A 12454-nucleotide genomic window follows, 5' to 3' on the forward strand; every position below is an offset into this window, starting at 1 on the left:
CTATATTTGACTTTCTCACGAGCACGCTGGATTAGTTTGCCTGCGGAATCCCGACCGGCTCACGAATATCGTTGAGCAAATTGCTCCCGCCAGGCCATCTCGAACCAAAAATTCTTCACATGAGGCCCCTTACGGTTTGGCCCATTCGAGACCAGATTGAAGAGAACAGTAATGGTATTCCCCGCCGCCAAAACAAACCCATTAAAGATACAGATGCAGACCGAAATCGAGTACATACCAAAAAAAAAACCAAGGAAAAAGCAGATGAGGTAACAAACAGCAGGCCCACGAAAGACACTCCAAACACTCCTGAGCAGAAATATACCCTCGGCCAGCCAAACCGGAAAGGAAGAGGAAAAGGAAACTGAAATGAAGAAATGAAAGAGAAATTAATCTTCTTCATCAATTTCTTGGGAATCCTCGCCTACGGTTCCTTCGCCACTCGATCCCTCATCGTCACTATGCTCATGGGCCTCCTGTTCATAGTCACGATCCTCCTGTTGAGTTCTGTCGAGATCGAATTCATGGCGGTCCTTCTGGCTGATCGTGACATGTTCGAAGTTCCCCGGCAGCGGCAGTCCGTTGCGTAAAAACTGGAGCTTCATATTTCTCGCTTTATCTTTGAGATTGACGTTTGTTCTACCATACAGCAGGGGTTCCTCCTTCTAAACACCCCGGATTAATTAACCCTGTCTCCATCGGTGGTGGATAAGTGGATGGAATGACATACCGCTGCAATGAGTTGCCAATTCGTGCCATATTTCCCAATCATCCTGACAAGCATGTTGGCCTGCTCCTCCGTCCAAGGGTTCCTCCCTTTTCGTACCCCCCTCCTCTTGTTGGCTGTCCTGTTCAATTTTTCGATTTTGTTGACCATTGAGACAAGACCATCATCCTCCGACTGTGGTGAGAGTGAACGCCGCGGGTGGGCTCCGACGTGCGCAGGAACCAACTCGTTTCGGTGCATATCGCTTCCGCGAGCCGTAGAAGAAGCATTCGATGCCCGAATCGGCCTATTTTGAAGTCCATTGCTTCTGCGAACTCTTGAGGGACCGGCTGGCATCTGCCCTACCGAAACCCCGGAAGTGCGTGCTGCTGAACCAGCAGAGGCTCGGCTACGGGCCGAAACATTGGAATGACGAGTGAGAGAAGCGCCCGCAGACCGAGCAACAGGGATCGGATGTTGCTGTACCCAGGGATCTGCCTCCGCGATAACTTGACGTGAGCGTTTTTTGAGGACCCGATTCTCTTTGCGGTTATCGGCCTCAAACACTTCGTTGTCATCTTCGTCCTCGTCTAGAGTGCGGCGCCTCTTCTTGCCCTGGCCCTTTTCTGCCGCCCCTGAACTCCTGCGCGATTCTGGATCCTGGGTTTCTTCAAGCTGCGTGTCAAATTCTATACGTATTGCGCCGGGCTGGGGATCAATAAAGCGACGCCTGGACGGGCCAGCAACGGATTCCGCGGCTTGGTTCTCTTTGTTGTTCTCTCTTGCGTGTTCAAAGTACAAGTTGAGAAGCTCCGCACCAGAGGGTGATGGAGATGAAGTATCGTTTCTGTCTTGTTGGTGTTCGGGTCTGTGTGTCTTGTCAACCTGGAGATGTACAGCATGGTCTTCCTCCCCTGCCATCTCCTCCTCTTCCTCCTCTTCTTCATCCGGGCTGAGCTCTTCCAGCTCCTCTTCCTCCTGCTCCAGTGCTTTGATCTCCCCAAGTCTGAAGGAAACCCTCGGAATCTGTTGTTTTCTGCCAGACGAATTAGAATGAACAAGAAGTAACTACCATATAGACAACAAACCCTTGTTCCCGTCGCGTGGCTTTTTCCTCCGGAGCCGGAAGGGGTTGAATCTTTTTATCTTTGGCTTCCGGTAAAACTGGCGAATCTAGCTGTTCGGCATCTTGCGAGAAAGACCCAGCCACTGCATCCACGGCGGCCGCAATCCTAGCTTGTCGATTAGGGTCTTGGAGTAGGTGTCGGGAGTATGCTGCCATCTTGCTTGCAAAGTTATCCCAAGGATACTTCTCACGAAGTGCTCTCAATCCTCTCTCTGCGTCATCATGCCCCAGCAACCCGTACAGTTCCAGCTCCCTTTTTTCAGTCTCCTCCCGCCAGTGAGGGTACTTCATGTCACCACCAAATGGGAGCAGAGGTCTCGGGTCCTCCTCCTGGGCGTAAAATATTTGGTGGAGGAGATGCACAGGACTGACGTGTTCCTCGTCCTTATTTTTCCGAAGGGCCGCGATCAAAGTCTGGGTGCGAAGATCCAGAACAAGGCCAAAGTTATCAGCTGTGATACTTTCACCGACCATTCCCGGGAACTGCTGGCCGAGCGCCCTCAAGTTCTCAAACATCTGATCCTTCTCGTGCGTAGCGGTGAAGATGAAAGTCGTGAGGACGGCAAGGTTTGCCTCATGTATTACCGGATCGTAGGCCTGAGATTTGAGAGCTCTGTGTATCACTTCGAGGGAGATGTAATCTTGCTTCCCAAACTTCGCCTTGGATTCGTCTAGCTTTTTCTTGGAATGCCGCAAACGTTGCGCAATGTGGCCAGGTCCCGAAAGATGCCCTCGCAGAGTGGCCACATCGCGGTTGTCGTTCAGAAGCGACTTGAGAAGTTTCTCCGCATGGCTCGCCAGGTCCTCGAGTTCCATAATGTCATCCGGCTTTATGGGGGCGTCGTCCTCCAGAGCGATATCCGGCCTCGCGGTAGATTTTCGTTGGGATGGGACATGCTCCTCCTCTCGTACCGACGGTACTAGAGAGAGGTTAGCCATACGGGAAGACAGAGACATAGGATGTGTTTAGAGATAGTAGAGCATACGCGCTTTGTCTTTTTCTTGCGTAGCCTTCGCTTTACTGGGCGGAGCAGCAGCGCCAGTGGCAGTGTGGGTATTACTCCGCGATTTCGGGTTCTTGGTGTGCGATTTCTTCTCTACTGCCACCGAGTCCTCCTCCTCCTCCTCCTCCTCCTCCTCCGCTACAGGCGTTGGTTCTAGTTGTCTGCTCGGACTTCTCTTGCGGCCCACGACGCGCGACGATGTTTCGGCTGGCCGTGTTTGTCGTTCTGCGCGTGCTGTCTTGGATTTCTTTGTTGTAGCTGTCGAAGCTGGAGCCCGCTCTTCGGGCTCGACGGTTCGCCTCGAGCGCGTACCAAGCATGCTGTGTTGTTAGTAGGTTAGTATCGGGGGGAATGGTTGCCAGTGATGTTGATGTCAATGATGTGTGACACGAACGGATGAGGCGCGCAATAGGCGATGGATCACAACACAAAAATCACGTGATCTGTTGCCGTAGAGCTCGGTTGCCGGCGGAAAATTGATGAGATATCTACATATGCTATTACCCAATTATGTATCTGACTGAATACTGAAGTAGCTCTAGGTTTCAGTACGTAGCATTGAGTAAATAGAGTCCTCAAACTTCCTGAATAGTGGTGATCGTACCCAGGTGGGGCCGCAAGTAAACAAACACATGGTCGGCTCACAGCTTCTCCCGCTAGCCCCCACTCCCTATGACCCTGACCCTGAGATCCGGACTTTTCAGTAACGAGGAGTTCTGACAGCAAATCCACAGACCGACCGCAAAGCACTCATAAGGCGATCGCCTCAATTCACCCGCAACACCACCGCGATCTCTGAGTTCACGGCCTGAACCCACTGCAACGAATCCACTCCTGCTTGGCGTCGAAGCACACCCCTGTCACCAACCCACCGCCTCCTTCCCCGCCAAAAGCCGAAGGCCAAAGCCCTTCCCACCAGTAACCACACATGACGACTTACCTCTCCTCCTGGCTCCCATGGGGCGGCAGCGCACCTCCGCCCATGCCTTCACCAGCAGCAGCATCCCCTCCGCCGCCATCGCCTCCTCCGTCCGTACCACCGCAAGATGCACCATCCTCCTCCGCTGCTGCCCCGCCAATGAGCGAAACAGAGCGCTTCCTCCGACAACTGTCGCTCCCCGCTCTCGGCGGAGCCTTCCTTCTGATCTCATTGCGACTTACGCGGCGCTCCACGGTCCGGAGGAGACTGGCCATGATCCCGCCGTACTACCATCCCAACAATGTGGCGCCCATCAATCCGCCCAATGGGGCGCTCGATGCGGTGGAGGCACTGCAGCTGGCAACCCTAAATGTGTTCTCTGTTGCGATGCTGCTGGTTGGTGGGGGTGCGTTTGCCATGAACGTTAGCACGCTGGATGAGTTGAGGGCGAAATTCAAGACCACTGATATGGGAGAGGAGTGGGAGAAACAGCAGAAGGCTGCTGAGGAAGAGTTTGAGGAGTGGATTGTCAGTGTGCTTGCGAGGAAAGATTTGAAGGAGAAGGTTAAAAAAGAGGTGGAGAAGGAATTGGCGAAGAAATGATGGGATATCAGGGAAGGATCGTGGATGGTGATGGATATCCAGGTCAGAATCTGAGATCTAGACGAATTCGCACAGGCAAGATTAGAAGTGTATGATACCGACTGTGGGACTCTTGTATTATATTCCGTATACATGGAATACCTCGAAGAAAGGGGAAACAATGCCGCTCCCTAACACCATAACTCCGTGAAAAGCAAAGCAAAGTAAGCAAGCCAGCGGCACCGTATCGCTATAGCGACTCCGGATGCTCCCACTGTAACCTAGCAGCCAGCCCAGCCAGCTTTCCCTTCATCTGCCCTTCAGCCTCCGCATTTCTCGCCCCCTTCCGACTCTTAACCACCACTTTCACCACCTCCCCTCTCTCATCAACTCTGCAATTGGCCTCTGCCCCCGACTTCCACTTAATCACCAGCAGCGCGACCTCATCATCAACCTCGACAGTCTCAGCCTTCCCCACAGCAACCGCAATTTGCTTAAACCTCTCGGCAGCATCGACCCTCCTCCTCCATCTCCCAACCCTCCGATTGACCTCCCTCACGAACCTTGTAAGATCCTGTTTCCCCTTGGGCGGCAAATACCTCCCCGCCAGCTCCACCACCCCCAAAAATGCCGGCGCCGAGTGTCTCGCAACCACAAAAACCGGCGTCCCGCCCTTCTCGGTTGGCTTCAAGTCCACCAGTACATAAACCGGCGTCAAGAACCTCCTCTTCCCCCTGGAAAAGACTTCGAACCTGAGCCCCAGCAACGTCTCCCCCGTTGCCTCCCTTGCTGAAAATGTCGTCACACCGGCTATCCGGTACAGATTGCTAAGCGTATGCGCAGTGATCGCCTTGCTGCGCGAGAGCGCGTACGAGAGGATCTTGGTATCTAGCGAGGCAGCTGCGTCGGCGCTGTCGGGAATTGTGGAGACTTGAGAGGCGCCTGGCGAGCTCGGCGGGGTGACGGGGGGCGCGGGTGTGAGGACTGAGAGTGTGCGTTGCGAGCGCAAACTATAGAGCCGTGTTTGGAGCTGGATGCGGCGCGCGGTGACGGCTTTGCCTGTTCCAATATTAGCATTTTGGTAGGAGAGAGCCTGGGACGGTAAATACTTCGCTCGTTGAGCTCAGTTGGGGTGAGGTTGGCGGTATCAACGCGTTGAGGAGCCATACTGAGGTTTGTGGTGGACAGTGTTTTAGATGGTTTGTTTGTTGACCACCTACCGTAGGTACCTGTGTCTGGTGCCAAGCCGAACTACCGGGACATGCCGCTGCTTCATAATATATCACTCATATTTCTGCGTGAGACCGCAGGCGGCCAGGCGTTTTTGTGCCCCCGTAGGGACCTTTCAGTGCCAAAATCCACAGTAAAGAAGGCCCTTCGTATTCGCGGTTTTTGTTCCAAAACAACGCTTCATATATTATCGAACTTTAACCCAACGCCGAGTGAAGAACGACGTAGAAACTGTCATACTCAGGGAGTGTTCGAGCTGTCCCCCGCAGACGAACCAGCCAAAAATCTGGTAGCCACACCGATTATGTACTTAGATATAAAAAGATGTGTGTATGAAATCAATAGCGGATAACAAGATGGAAGATCCTCTCCTGAATACTATCAGTCTGTTCATATTTTCACTCGATTACCTGATTATGGATGAGCCCCGGGTGTAGCGACTGTTTCCTGATTGAATCGGGGTAGTACTAGTCATAATGAAACAATCCGGGCCGCCCTTCTATCTCTCCCTTCCTTCTCTCTCTTCCTTCTCGCCAATCCACCTTTCCTCTCCACCTCCTCTCCACCTCCTCTCCACCTCCGTTCCATATTTACTCTACCGAGCCCTCGGTGGCATTATCCCTTGAACATTTTACAAGTTTTGTTTTCTACTCCTACGACTTTTGCAAGTCCATGACCCATCCAAAAAACTATACAAACACAACTGCGGCCTAGAACCTTTTGTTTTCTACCTGCATCGGTATCCATGCCATCATGGATAGATACTATGGTCGGTCCGGACCATTTGCAGCGCCTTCCTGCTGTGGTCGGTCTGGACCATCTGCATCCCGTTCCTGCAAGCTTCAATCTTCCTTCAGTGATTTCTAGCTTGACCTTCCTTCCATCTCCCCATCAATGCCCCTGATATTGATACTAATGGGTAATAGGCAGTGACTGAGACTTCAGCAAACAATCAAGCTGCTGGGTTTCAGCACTGCGCATTGCCAGCAGGAATATTGGGGCTCTGGTAGCGACGTTCTCACCGGGGTAGGTCCTTTCAGATGCTCCCCAGTTCAAGAGTAAATGCTGACATATTCTCTAGGTCTGAGAGGAATCCTCAGGTCAACAGCGTGGTCTGCGGGTTGGAAGCGCATAAGACCACGCTGTTGTTCTGATGGCTTCTTTGCAGAGCTCATAGAAAGTATAACTCCCGGCTCGCTATGAATATACAGATATCTAACTACCTCTAGCATGTCACTGAATCCCCATTACGAATGACGATCGCTTCACCGCCTGGCCTCCACTGTGTGGTGGATGCCGGTGCCTTCTCAGTTTCTTCCAGGTCAGTGGAAGTGGGGATAGTAACGACGGCAGCGTCACGGACTGACCTCCCCTGTGTGGTGGATGTTCTCTTTTTTGTCCATTCATTAATTGCATGCGACCTGTCTGGATCATGGCAATAGTGTGTAGTGGATGTCGTCGCATTCTCGATTATTTCGAGTTTGTGGCAGTGAGGATGGACTGTGTGGTGGATGCTGGAGCCTTCTCAGTTTCTTCCAGGTCAGTGGAAGTGGCGACTCACTTTTTGCTGGTTTCTACTTTATCCTCATGCTAGGGACCTGCTATTGATTACGGCGATGTACTGTTTCTCAGATTGGAGCGAAGTTGTGTTTTATAATTGCCTGCTTTTCCTATCATGCTCTCAGATTGTGGTCAGGGTAGTTGCACTTCTTCTCACAATACGTTTCTGTAGATTATTTGTCTACGACCGGAGAACGGGAGGGATAATCGTTTTAGTAATGCACAAAAAGATCGTTATAAGATCGTTGTTAATCTATCTCGTGCTGATGTCTCTCTCTTTCTTTTTTCTTGCTTCATCGTATTGCCTTTCATCGCTTCCGATCAAGGCAAGCTACAGTGCACACCTACATATCCCGTCTCCTTCGAGTTCTGATGGTGATGATGATATGAGCCAAATTCTGCAGAGGGAGATTGTGTGATGTCGAACTTTCGTTATGTCAGCCAATACATCATACTCTACCGCAACACCCATTCTAAACATTCACAGTTCAGATCAACTTCACATTCTCCATCACGTACGTAGTACGTACAGAGGATCTCCTCTGCCACAGACGAGATATTTCCAGGCAGTAAGTAAGTGATTGTTATGCTCCCAGCCGGAACTCGTATATATTATCTATTCAATCCACGCAATGCAATGCAACCGGCTCTCCGCAAGCAAGCCATCACCAACGACAAGAAAAAAAATCAAATCCCCGCACAAACCAAATCAACTGGGGTATCACCTAAACAACTAGAATATCCTCCAACACACCCTCCAAGTCCTCCTTTCTGAACGGCGCCCATAGCACCTCCGTCCCCTGGCTGTCCTTCTTGCTGGTTACCATTTGGTGGTCCATAAACCTGCCGGTGTGTTAGCTTGGAGTAGGAGGGGGGAGGTGAAGGGGAAGGAAGAGGGAGAGAACGTACTCTTTAAGCAGGGTGCGGAATGCAACATCGTTGCTGCAGATGAATTCCCCGACGGCGCGCTGGTACAGTACGCGGTACTCGACGCCGTACTCGCTAGCATCGCGTTTCTTCCCTTTCGCGGCATCGCCATCCTCGACCATAGCCTGCAGCTGATGGCTGACGAGGATCCTGAAGAGGGATTTAGCGTTGTTGGGGAGCGAAGCGAGGACGTATTTCACTCCCTTGGTACCACCCGCTCTTCCTGCGCCATCGACCAGCGAGAGAACCTCGTCGACCGGGATCTCGACGGAATATGACTCGAAGGTGGTCGCGTCGTGCCAGAGGAAGTTGAGCTGCGAGACCCGTGCGGCATCCCATAGCAGCGGTGCGCGGATGTGGTCCACGCTCGCTACGAGGCTGATCTTGGGATGGGCGGCTAGCCTTGTGATGATGGCCTGTGACCGCTCCTGGCGAAGTGCCTCCCCGTCGATGTTGTGGAATACCAGCGTCATTCTCCCCGCCGACGGCTCGTCGAGGAGCGAGAGGAGGTTGCTCAGCATGTCGTTCGGCGAAGCACCGAGCTTGACGTTGTGATTACTGCCCAGCAGCGCGGTAGCGACGGTTCCGAGCACGTCTTTGACGCTGAGCGTGGGGAGGTATCCGTTCACCACGACGACGCTTCCGGGATGTGTGTAGATTTTCTCGGCGAATGCCATCAAAAGCTTGCGCTTTGACCCGTACCCGTATAGAAGGATGTTGAAGCCCTGTGACAGCTCGAAGATCCACTGGTTGAACTGCTGGGTGTGGATCTGGTGTAGCCACTCTCGGTCCGGCACGTGATCGGCGGGGTGGTCGCGGAGCAGCTGGAAGTACATGCCGTGATCAATCTGCTTCAGCGAGGCGAGCGTGCTCGTCGACGTGTGCTGCCGTGTCTTGCGGTTCTGGTGGAAGTAGGATTCCGGGCCCTCGAGGGATGTCGGCGGCGGCGACGCCTCCCGCTTCTTCGCCTTTGCGCCTCTACCCGCCGCTTTGGCTTTTGGCTCCGGCTCCTCTATCGCGTCCTCCTCATCCGCATAGATCCTCCGAACCAGCTCGTCATCCCCGTCGTCGTCGTCGCCGTCTTCGTCATCGCTTGCTTCCACCAGGCGGCGCATCGACTTCCGTCTGGCGCTCCTGTCCGCATTCGTAACGACGTGTGGCGGCGACGCCCCCTCCCCCACCTCGGCGGTGAACCGCACACGATCTGCTCGCCTCGGCGTGGCAAGATTGGGGTCTTTGAGGATCGTCTTCCGCGGGGACGGCGACACTTCGCTGCCGGCGTCCTCGTCCCGTAGCCGGCGCTTGCTGGGCGTTTCTGGGGCGACGAGGAGCGTTACGGGTGGAATAATAGGGTTGGCAGCGGGAGCAGTATCGCCGTTCGTGTGCACGCCGGCGATAGCGGGTTGTTTTCGTTTCGGCGGCATTGTGGATGTTGTCGGTGCGAATGGTGAGTTGTGCTTGCTGGGAGACGCGTTTCTGTGGTGGACGTGATGGCTTGGCAGGCCTATAGTAAATAGGTTCGGTCTTCCAGCAGGTCCTGATTCCCGCGAGGCAATCCTTGGAAAGTCTTCTCGAAACAGCTGTTTATCAATCTACAGATTCACTATTTCCGCGGCCCTTCTACACTGAGATCATCATGACTGAGTCCGAAAGTGAGTGATATCTGATGCGAGTTGCTGTTTGATCCCTCCGCCGGCTTTGTGAACGGGTATATACGACTACTAATGTCCATAGCAGTACATATCTATACTCCCCGATTGACACAATTGTCCGCGCTGGATCCACCACAGGCTCGAGTACGAAGTATGCATGTACAAATATTGCAGGCAGAGCGGCTTTCCGCATGCACTCAAGTCGATTGGCTTAGCTTGAACCCACGTAGCTATGTAACCTTCCGTTCCCCATGGCCGCCGAAGTCTTTCACCGCTCTCCACCCCCACTACGGCCGCTATCAACTCGGTGAGCCGTAATGCATCCGTTGTGGGTAGGTAGATAAGTATCGTACGTAGGGTTGTGGACACTTCTGAGCTCCCCTGTCACGACGGTGGAGTTGGGCGCAGTCAGCAGTGCGGATAGGAGGCAGAGGAAGGACAGAACGAGCGTCTCTACAGAAGAGCAAGAAAGGAGGAACATGAGTTTGATGTGCATTTTATATGCTCGGTATAGGGCATAAATTCACTTTATTCACCACCTTCCGGCTGCGTCTTCTGTGTTTCTCCTTTGTGGTTGAAACCCCCTGGTGCCCAATAGGAGAGTCGAGCCAGTCAGACTTCGCCCCCCCGTCCGCATCGGTACGTCGAACAGCCAATATATTTTATTGGCGAGACCCACTTCCACGACCACGTTATTCGTCCTCCATCCAACTCCTTCCCCTCAACGCCTCCTGAACAATCAACCCGACCCAAACCACCTCAACTCCGTTCCACTTCACCGTCCAGGCAGACGAGCAACCGACAGCAGCTCCCTGTACAGTGCACCTAGTCCCGCGACCGAGAACGAGAAAGGGAAAGAAGCTTCGTACCTTCTTTTCTGCTTTCGTCTCGTTGTTAAAGTTCGACTCGCTCCTCCTTACATACCCACACGCCCGCACACCCATCCGCACTGCAACAAGATGCTTCTACCAAAATCCACCGCCGCCGCCGCGCCATTACTGCTCTTGCTAGCAGTCGCCGCCCAAGCGGCCATTATCCCTCCCGTCGCTGAGGTGGCCACAGCAGCAGCCGCCGCCGTAGCATCGATTCCCACGACCGCAGCAGAGGTAGCAGCCGCCGCCGCGCTCAACAAGGAACCTGGCAGCGTGGATGCGCCCGTCGACGGACTCGACGGGAAACCTCACGATGGCCCCGGCCTACGAGAAACCAGAGAGAAGGGGACCGGCAAGGTGGGCATCTCCGGGGGCTCGTTGCACGTAGATATAAAGAACCCACCGCCGCATACGGGCGACCATGAGATCGTTGATATTATTGCTCCTAATGATGGGGATGAGCCCACGGTTTGTTTAATCTTAGCCCTCCACCCCACGACGCGCGGGGCACATTGGATTGACGATCTACGTAGGAGGCTCCGGTGGAGATCGACGAGAAGACCGGGAAGGTCAAGTCGCCGCCCACGACACCCGGCGCCCCCGTATCCGATCACGAACACAAGGAATACGTACAACCCGGCACCGACACGATGAAGGACCCTCCGGTCGACGCGCCGTTGCATCTGTCTCCCGTCGACCCGGCCGGCGAAGGATCGTCCATCTCGCAGCCCATGCACTCGTTCGGCCTTAGTTTCCTGATGATCATCTTCTCGGAGATCGGTGACAAGACGTTCCTGATCGCGGCGTTGATGGCCATGAAGCACCCGCGGATAGTCGTCTTCACCGCGGCGTTGTCATCGCTCATCGTCATGTCCATCCTGTCGGCAGTCCTCGGCCACGCAGTGCCCACCCTGATCCCCAAGCACCTTACCGCCTTCCTCGCCGGAGGGCTGTTTTTGGTTTTCGGCGCGAAGATGATCAAGGAGGGCCTGGAAATGGAGAAGGGCACAGGCAACGTGCAGCACGAGATGGCCGAGGTCGAAGCCGAGCTGCAAGAGAAATCGCGCAACCGCGCCTCGTCCCTCTCCCGAAAACTCGAGTCCGGCACTCTTGCACCCTCGCGGTCACACTCTCTCCGCCGCAACACCTCCTCCCCTTCCCTCTCCGACTCGGACGAGGACGATTACGCGTCCGCACGCGGAACGGGCAAGGGCAAGAAGATGGGCATGCTCGAGGGCGTCCAGAACCTGGCGGGCCTGCTGCTCTCCCCCGCGTGGGTGCAGACATTCATCATGACGTTCCTGGGCGAGTGGGGCGACCGCAGCCAGATCGCCACGATTGCTATGGCTGCTGGGCAAGATTATTGGTATGTTACTATTGGTGCCATTTCGGGGCACACTATTTGCACCGGAATTGCGGTTATTGGAGGTCGGATGCTGGCATCGAGGATTAGTGTCAGGAATGGTGAGCCTCCCCACCCCCCATCATTTATACCGTCAACTGGCAAATTACTAACGAAACGGAACCACAGTAACCCTCGGCGGCGCGGTTGCCTTTTTGGTATTCGGAGTGCTGTACCTGGCCGAGGCCATCTACGCCTGATTCTACGCCTGATCATGCCGTACCGTACCGTATCGTACCGTATCCCTTTCTTCAACGATGGTCTGCTTTCGGCGAAGCCGCCGTTAATTTAGACGAGTGCGTGCGTGTGTGTGGGGAAAAAAATAATAGTAGTCTGTAGTGATGTTTGTTTCTTCTTCACTTCACCGTTTCGGTTCTTCTGTGTATATAGGGGCTTATACTTGTACTCTTTTTTTGATGATTGGAACTCTAGTAGAGTAAGTACTAGGTCGCCGCGTGAGATGGTGGGGCGATG

General features: G+C 53.9%; 5 protein-coding genes across 5 annotated transcripts; 2 read left to right on the top strand and 3 right to left on the bottom strand.

Annotated features, from left to right (window-relative positions):
• Positions 1-156: 156 nt before the first annotated feature.
• BZA05DRAFT_205576 (uncharacterized protein) lies at positions 157-3220 on the bottom strand. Its single transcript, XM_051479552.1, has 4 exons — positions 1795-3220; positions 731-1742; positions 530-662; positions 157-473 (listed from the first exon to the last, which is right to left on the bottom strand). The coding sequence occupies exons 1-4, from the start codon at positions 2787-2789 to the stop codon at positions 466-468; spliced, it is 2148 nt and encodes a 715-aa protein (XP_051335073.1). The 5' UTR covers positions 2790-3220; the 3' UTR covers positions 157-465.
• A 300-nt stretch (positions 3221-3520) lies between these two features.
• BZA05DRAFT_412297 (uncharacterized protein) lies at positions 3521-4467 on the top strand. The gene has a single exon (XM_051485080.1). The coding sequence runs from the start codon at positions 3765-3767 to the stop codon at positions 4356-4358; it is 594 nt and encodes a 197-aa protein (XP_051335074.1). The 5' UTR covers positions 3521-3764; the 3' UTR covers positions 4359-4467.
• Positions 4468-5531, bottom strand: BZA05DRAFT_412298 (uncharacterized protein). The gene is made up of 2 exons (XM_051485081.1): positions 5447-5531; positions 4468-5396 (listed from the first exon to the last, which is right to left on the bottom strand). The coding sequence occupies exons 1-2, from the start codon at positions 5502-5504 to the stop codon at positions 4588-4590; spliced, it is 867 nt and encodes a 288-aa protein (XP_051335075.1). The 5' UTR covers positions 5505-5531; the 3' UTR covers positions 4468-4587.
• A 2177-nt stretch (positions 5532-7708) lies between these two features.
• BZA05DRAFT_412301 (origin recognition complex subunit 2-domain-containing protein) lies at positions 7709-9581 on the bottom strand. Its single transcript, XM_051485082.1, has 2 exons — positions 8037-9581; positions 7709-7970 (listed from the first exon to the last, which is right to left on the bottom strand). Exons 1-2 carry the CDS (start codon positions 9476-9478, stop codon positions 7853-7855), a joined length of 1560 nt encoding a protein of 519 aa, XP_051335076.1. The 5' UTR covers positions 9479-9581; the 3' UTR covers positions 7709-7852.
• A 972-nt stretch (positions 9582-10553) lies between these two features.
• On the top strand, positions 10554-12361 carry BZA05DRAFT_205605 (uncharacterized protein). The gene is made up of 3 exons (XM_051479553.1): positions 10554-11046; positions 11112-12042; positions 12110-12361. The coding sequence occupies exons 1-3, from the start codon at positions 10666-10668 to the stop codon at positions 12178-12180; spliced, it is 1383 nt and encodes a 460-aa protein (XP_051335077.1). The 5' UTR covers positions 10554-10665; the 3' UTR covers positions 12181-12361.
• Positions 12362-12454: the final 93 nt, after the last annotated feature.

The sequence above is a fragment of the Tricharina praecox genome (assembly GCF_024521635.1).
Source record: "Tricharina praecox strain CBS 144465 chromosome Unknown BZA05scaffold_40, whole genome shotgun sequence".
Taxonomy (NCBI): Eukaryota; Fungi; Ascomycota; class Pezizomycetes; order Pezizales; family Pyronemataceae; genus Tricharina; species Tricharina praecox.

Coding starts and splice junctions, on each gene's coding strand:
- BZA05DRAFT_412298 (XM_051485081.1), bottom strand. CDS start 5,504: ATGGCTCCTCAACGCGTTGATACCGCCAACCTCACCCCAACTGAGCTC. Junction 5,397..5,446: donor AACTGAGCTCAACGAGCGAA/GTATTTACCGTC, acceptor ATATTGGAACAG/GCAAAGCCGTCACCGCGCGC.
- BZA05DRAFT_412297 (XM_051485080.1), top strand. CDS start 3,765: ATGACGACTTACCTCTCCTCCTGGCTCCCATGGGGCGGCAGCGCACCT.
- BZA05DRAFT_412301 (XM_051485082.1), bottom strand. CDS start 9,478: ATGCCGCCGAAACGAAAACAACCCGCTATCGCCGGCGTGCACACGAAC. Junction 7,971..8,036: donor TTCCGCACCCTGCTTAAAGA/GTACGTTCTCTC, acceptor ACACACCGGCAG/GTTTATGGACCACCAAATGG.
- BZA05DRAFT_205605 (XM_051479553.1), top strand. CDS start 10,666: ATGCTTCTACCAAAATCCACCGCCGCCGCCGCGCCATTACTGCTCTTG. Junction 11,047..11,111: donor ATGATGGGGATGAGCCCACG/GTTTGTTTAATC, acceptor CGATCTACGTAG/GAGGCTCCGGTGGAGATCGA. Junction 12,043..12,109: donor GAGGATTAGTGTCAGGAATG/GTGAGCCTCCCC, acceptor ACGGAACCACAG/TAACCCTCGGCGGCGCGGTT.
- BZA05DRAFT_205576 (XM_051479552.1), bottom strand. CDS start 2,789: ATGTCTCTGTCTTCCCGTATGGCTAACCTCTCTCTAGTACCGTCGGTA. Junction 1,743..1,794: donor GCCACGCGACGGGAACAAGG/GTTTGTTGTCTA, acceptor TTCGTCTGGCAG/AAAACAACAGATTCCGAGGG. Junction 663..730: donor ATTGGCAACTCATTGCAGCG/GTATGTCATTCC, acceptor GGTGTTTAGAAG/GAGGAACCCCTGCTGTATGG.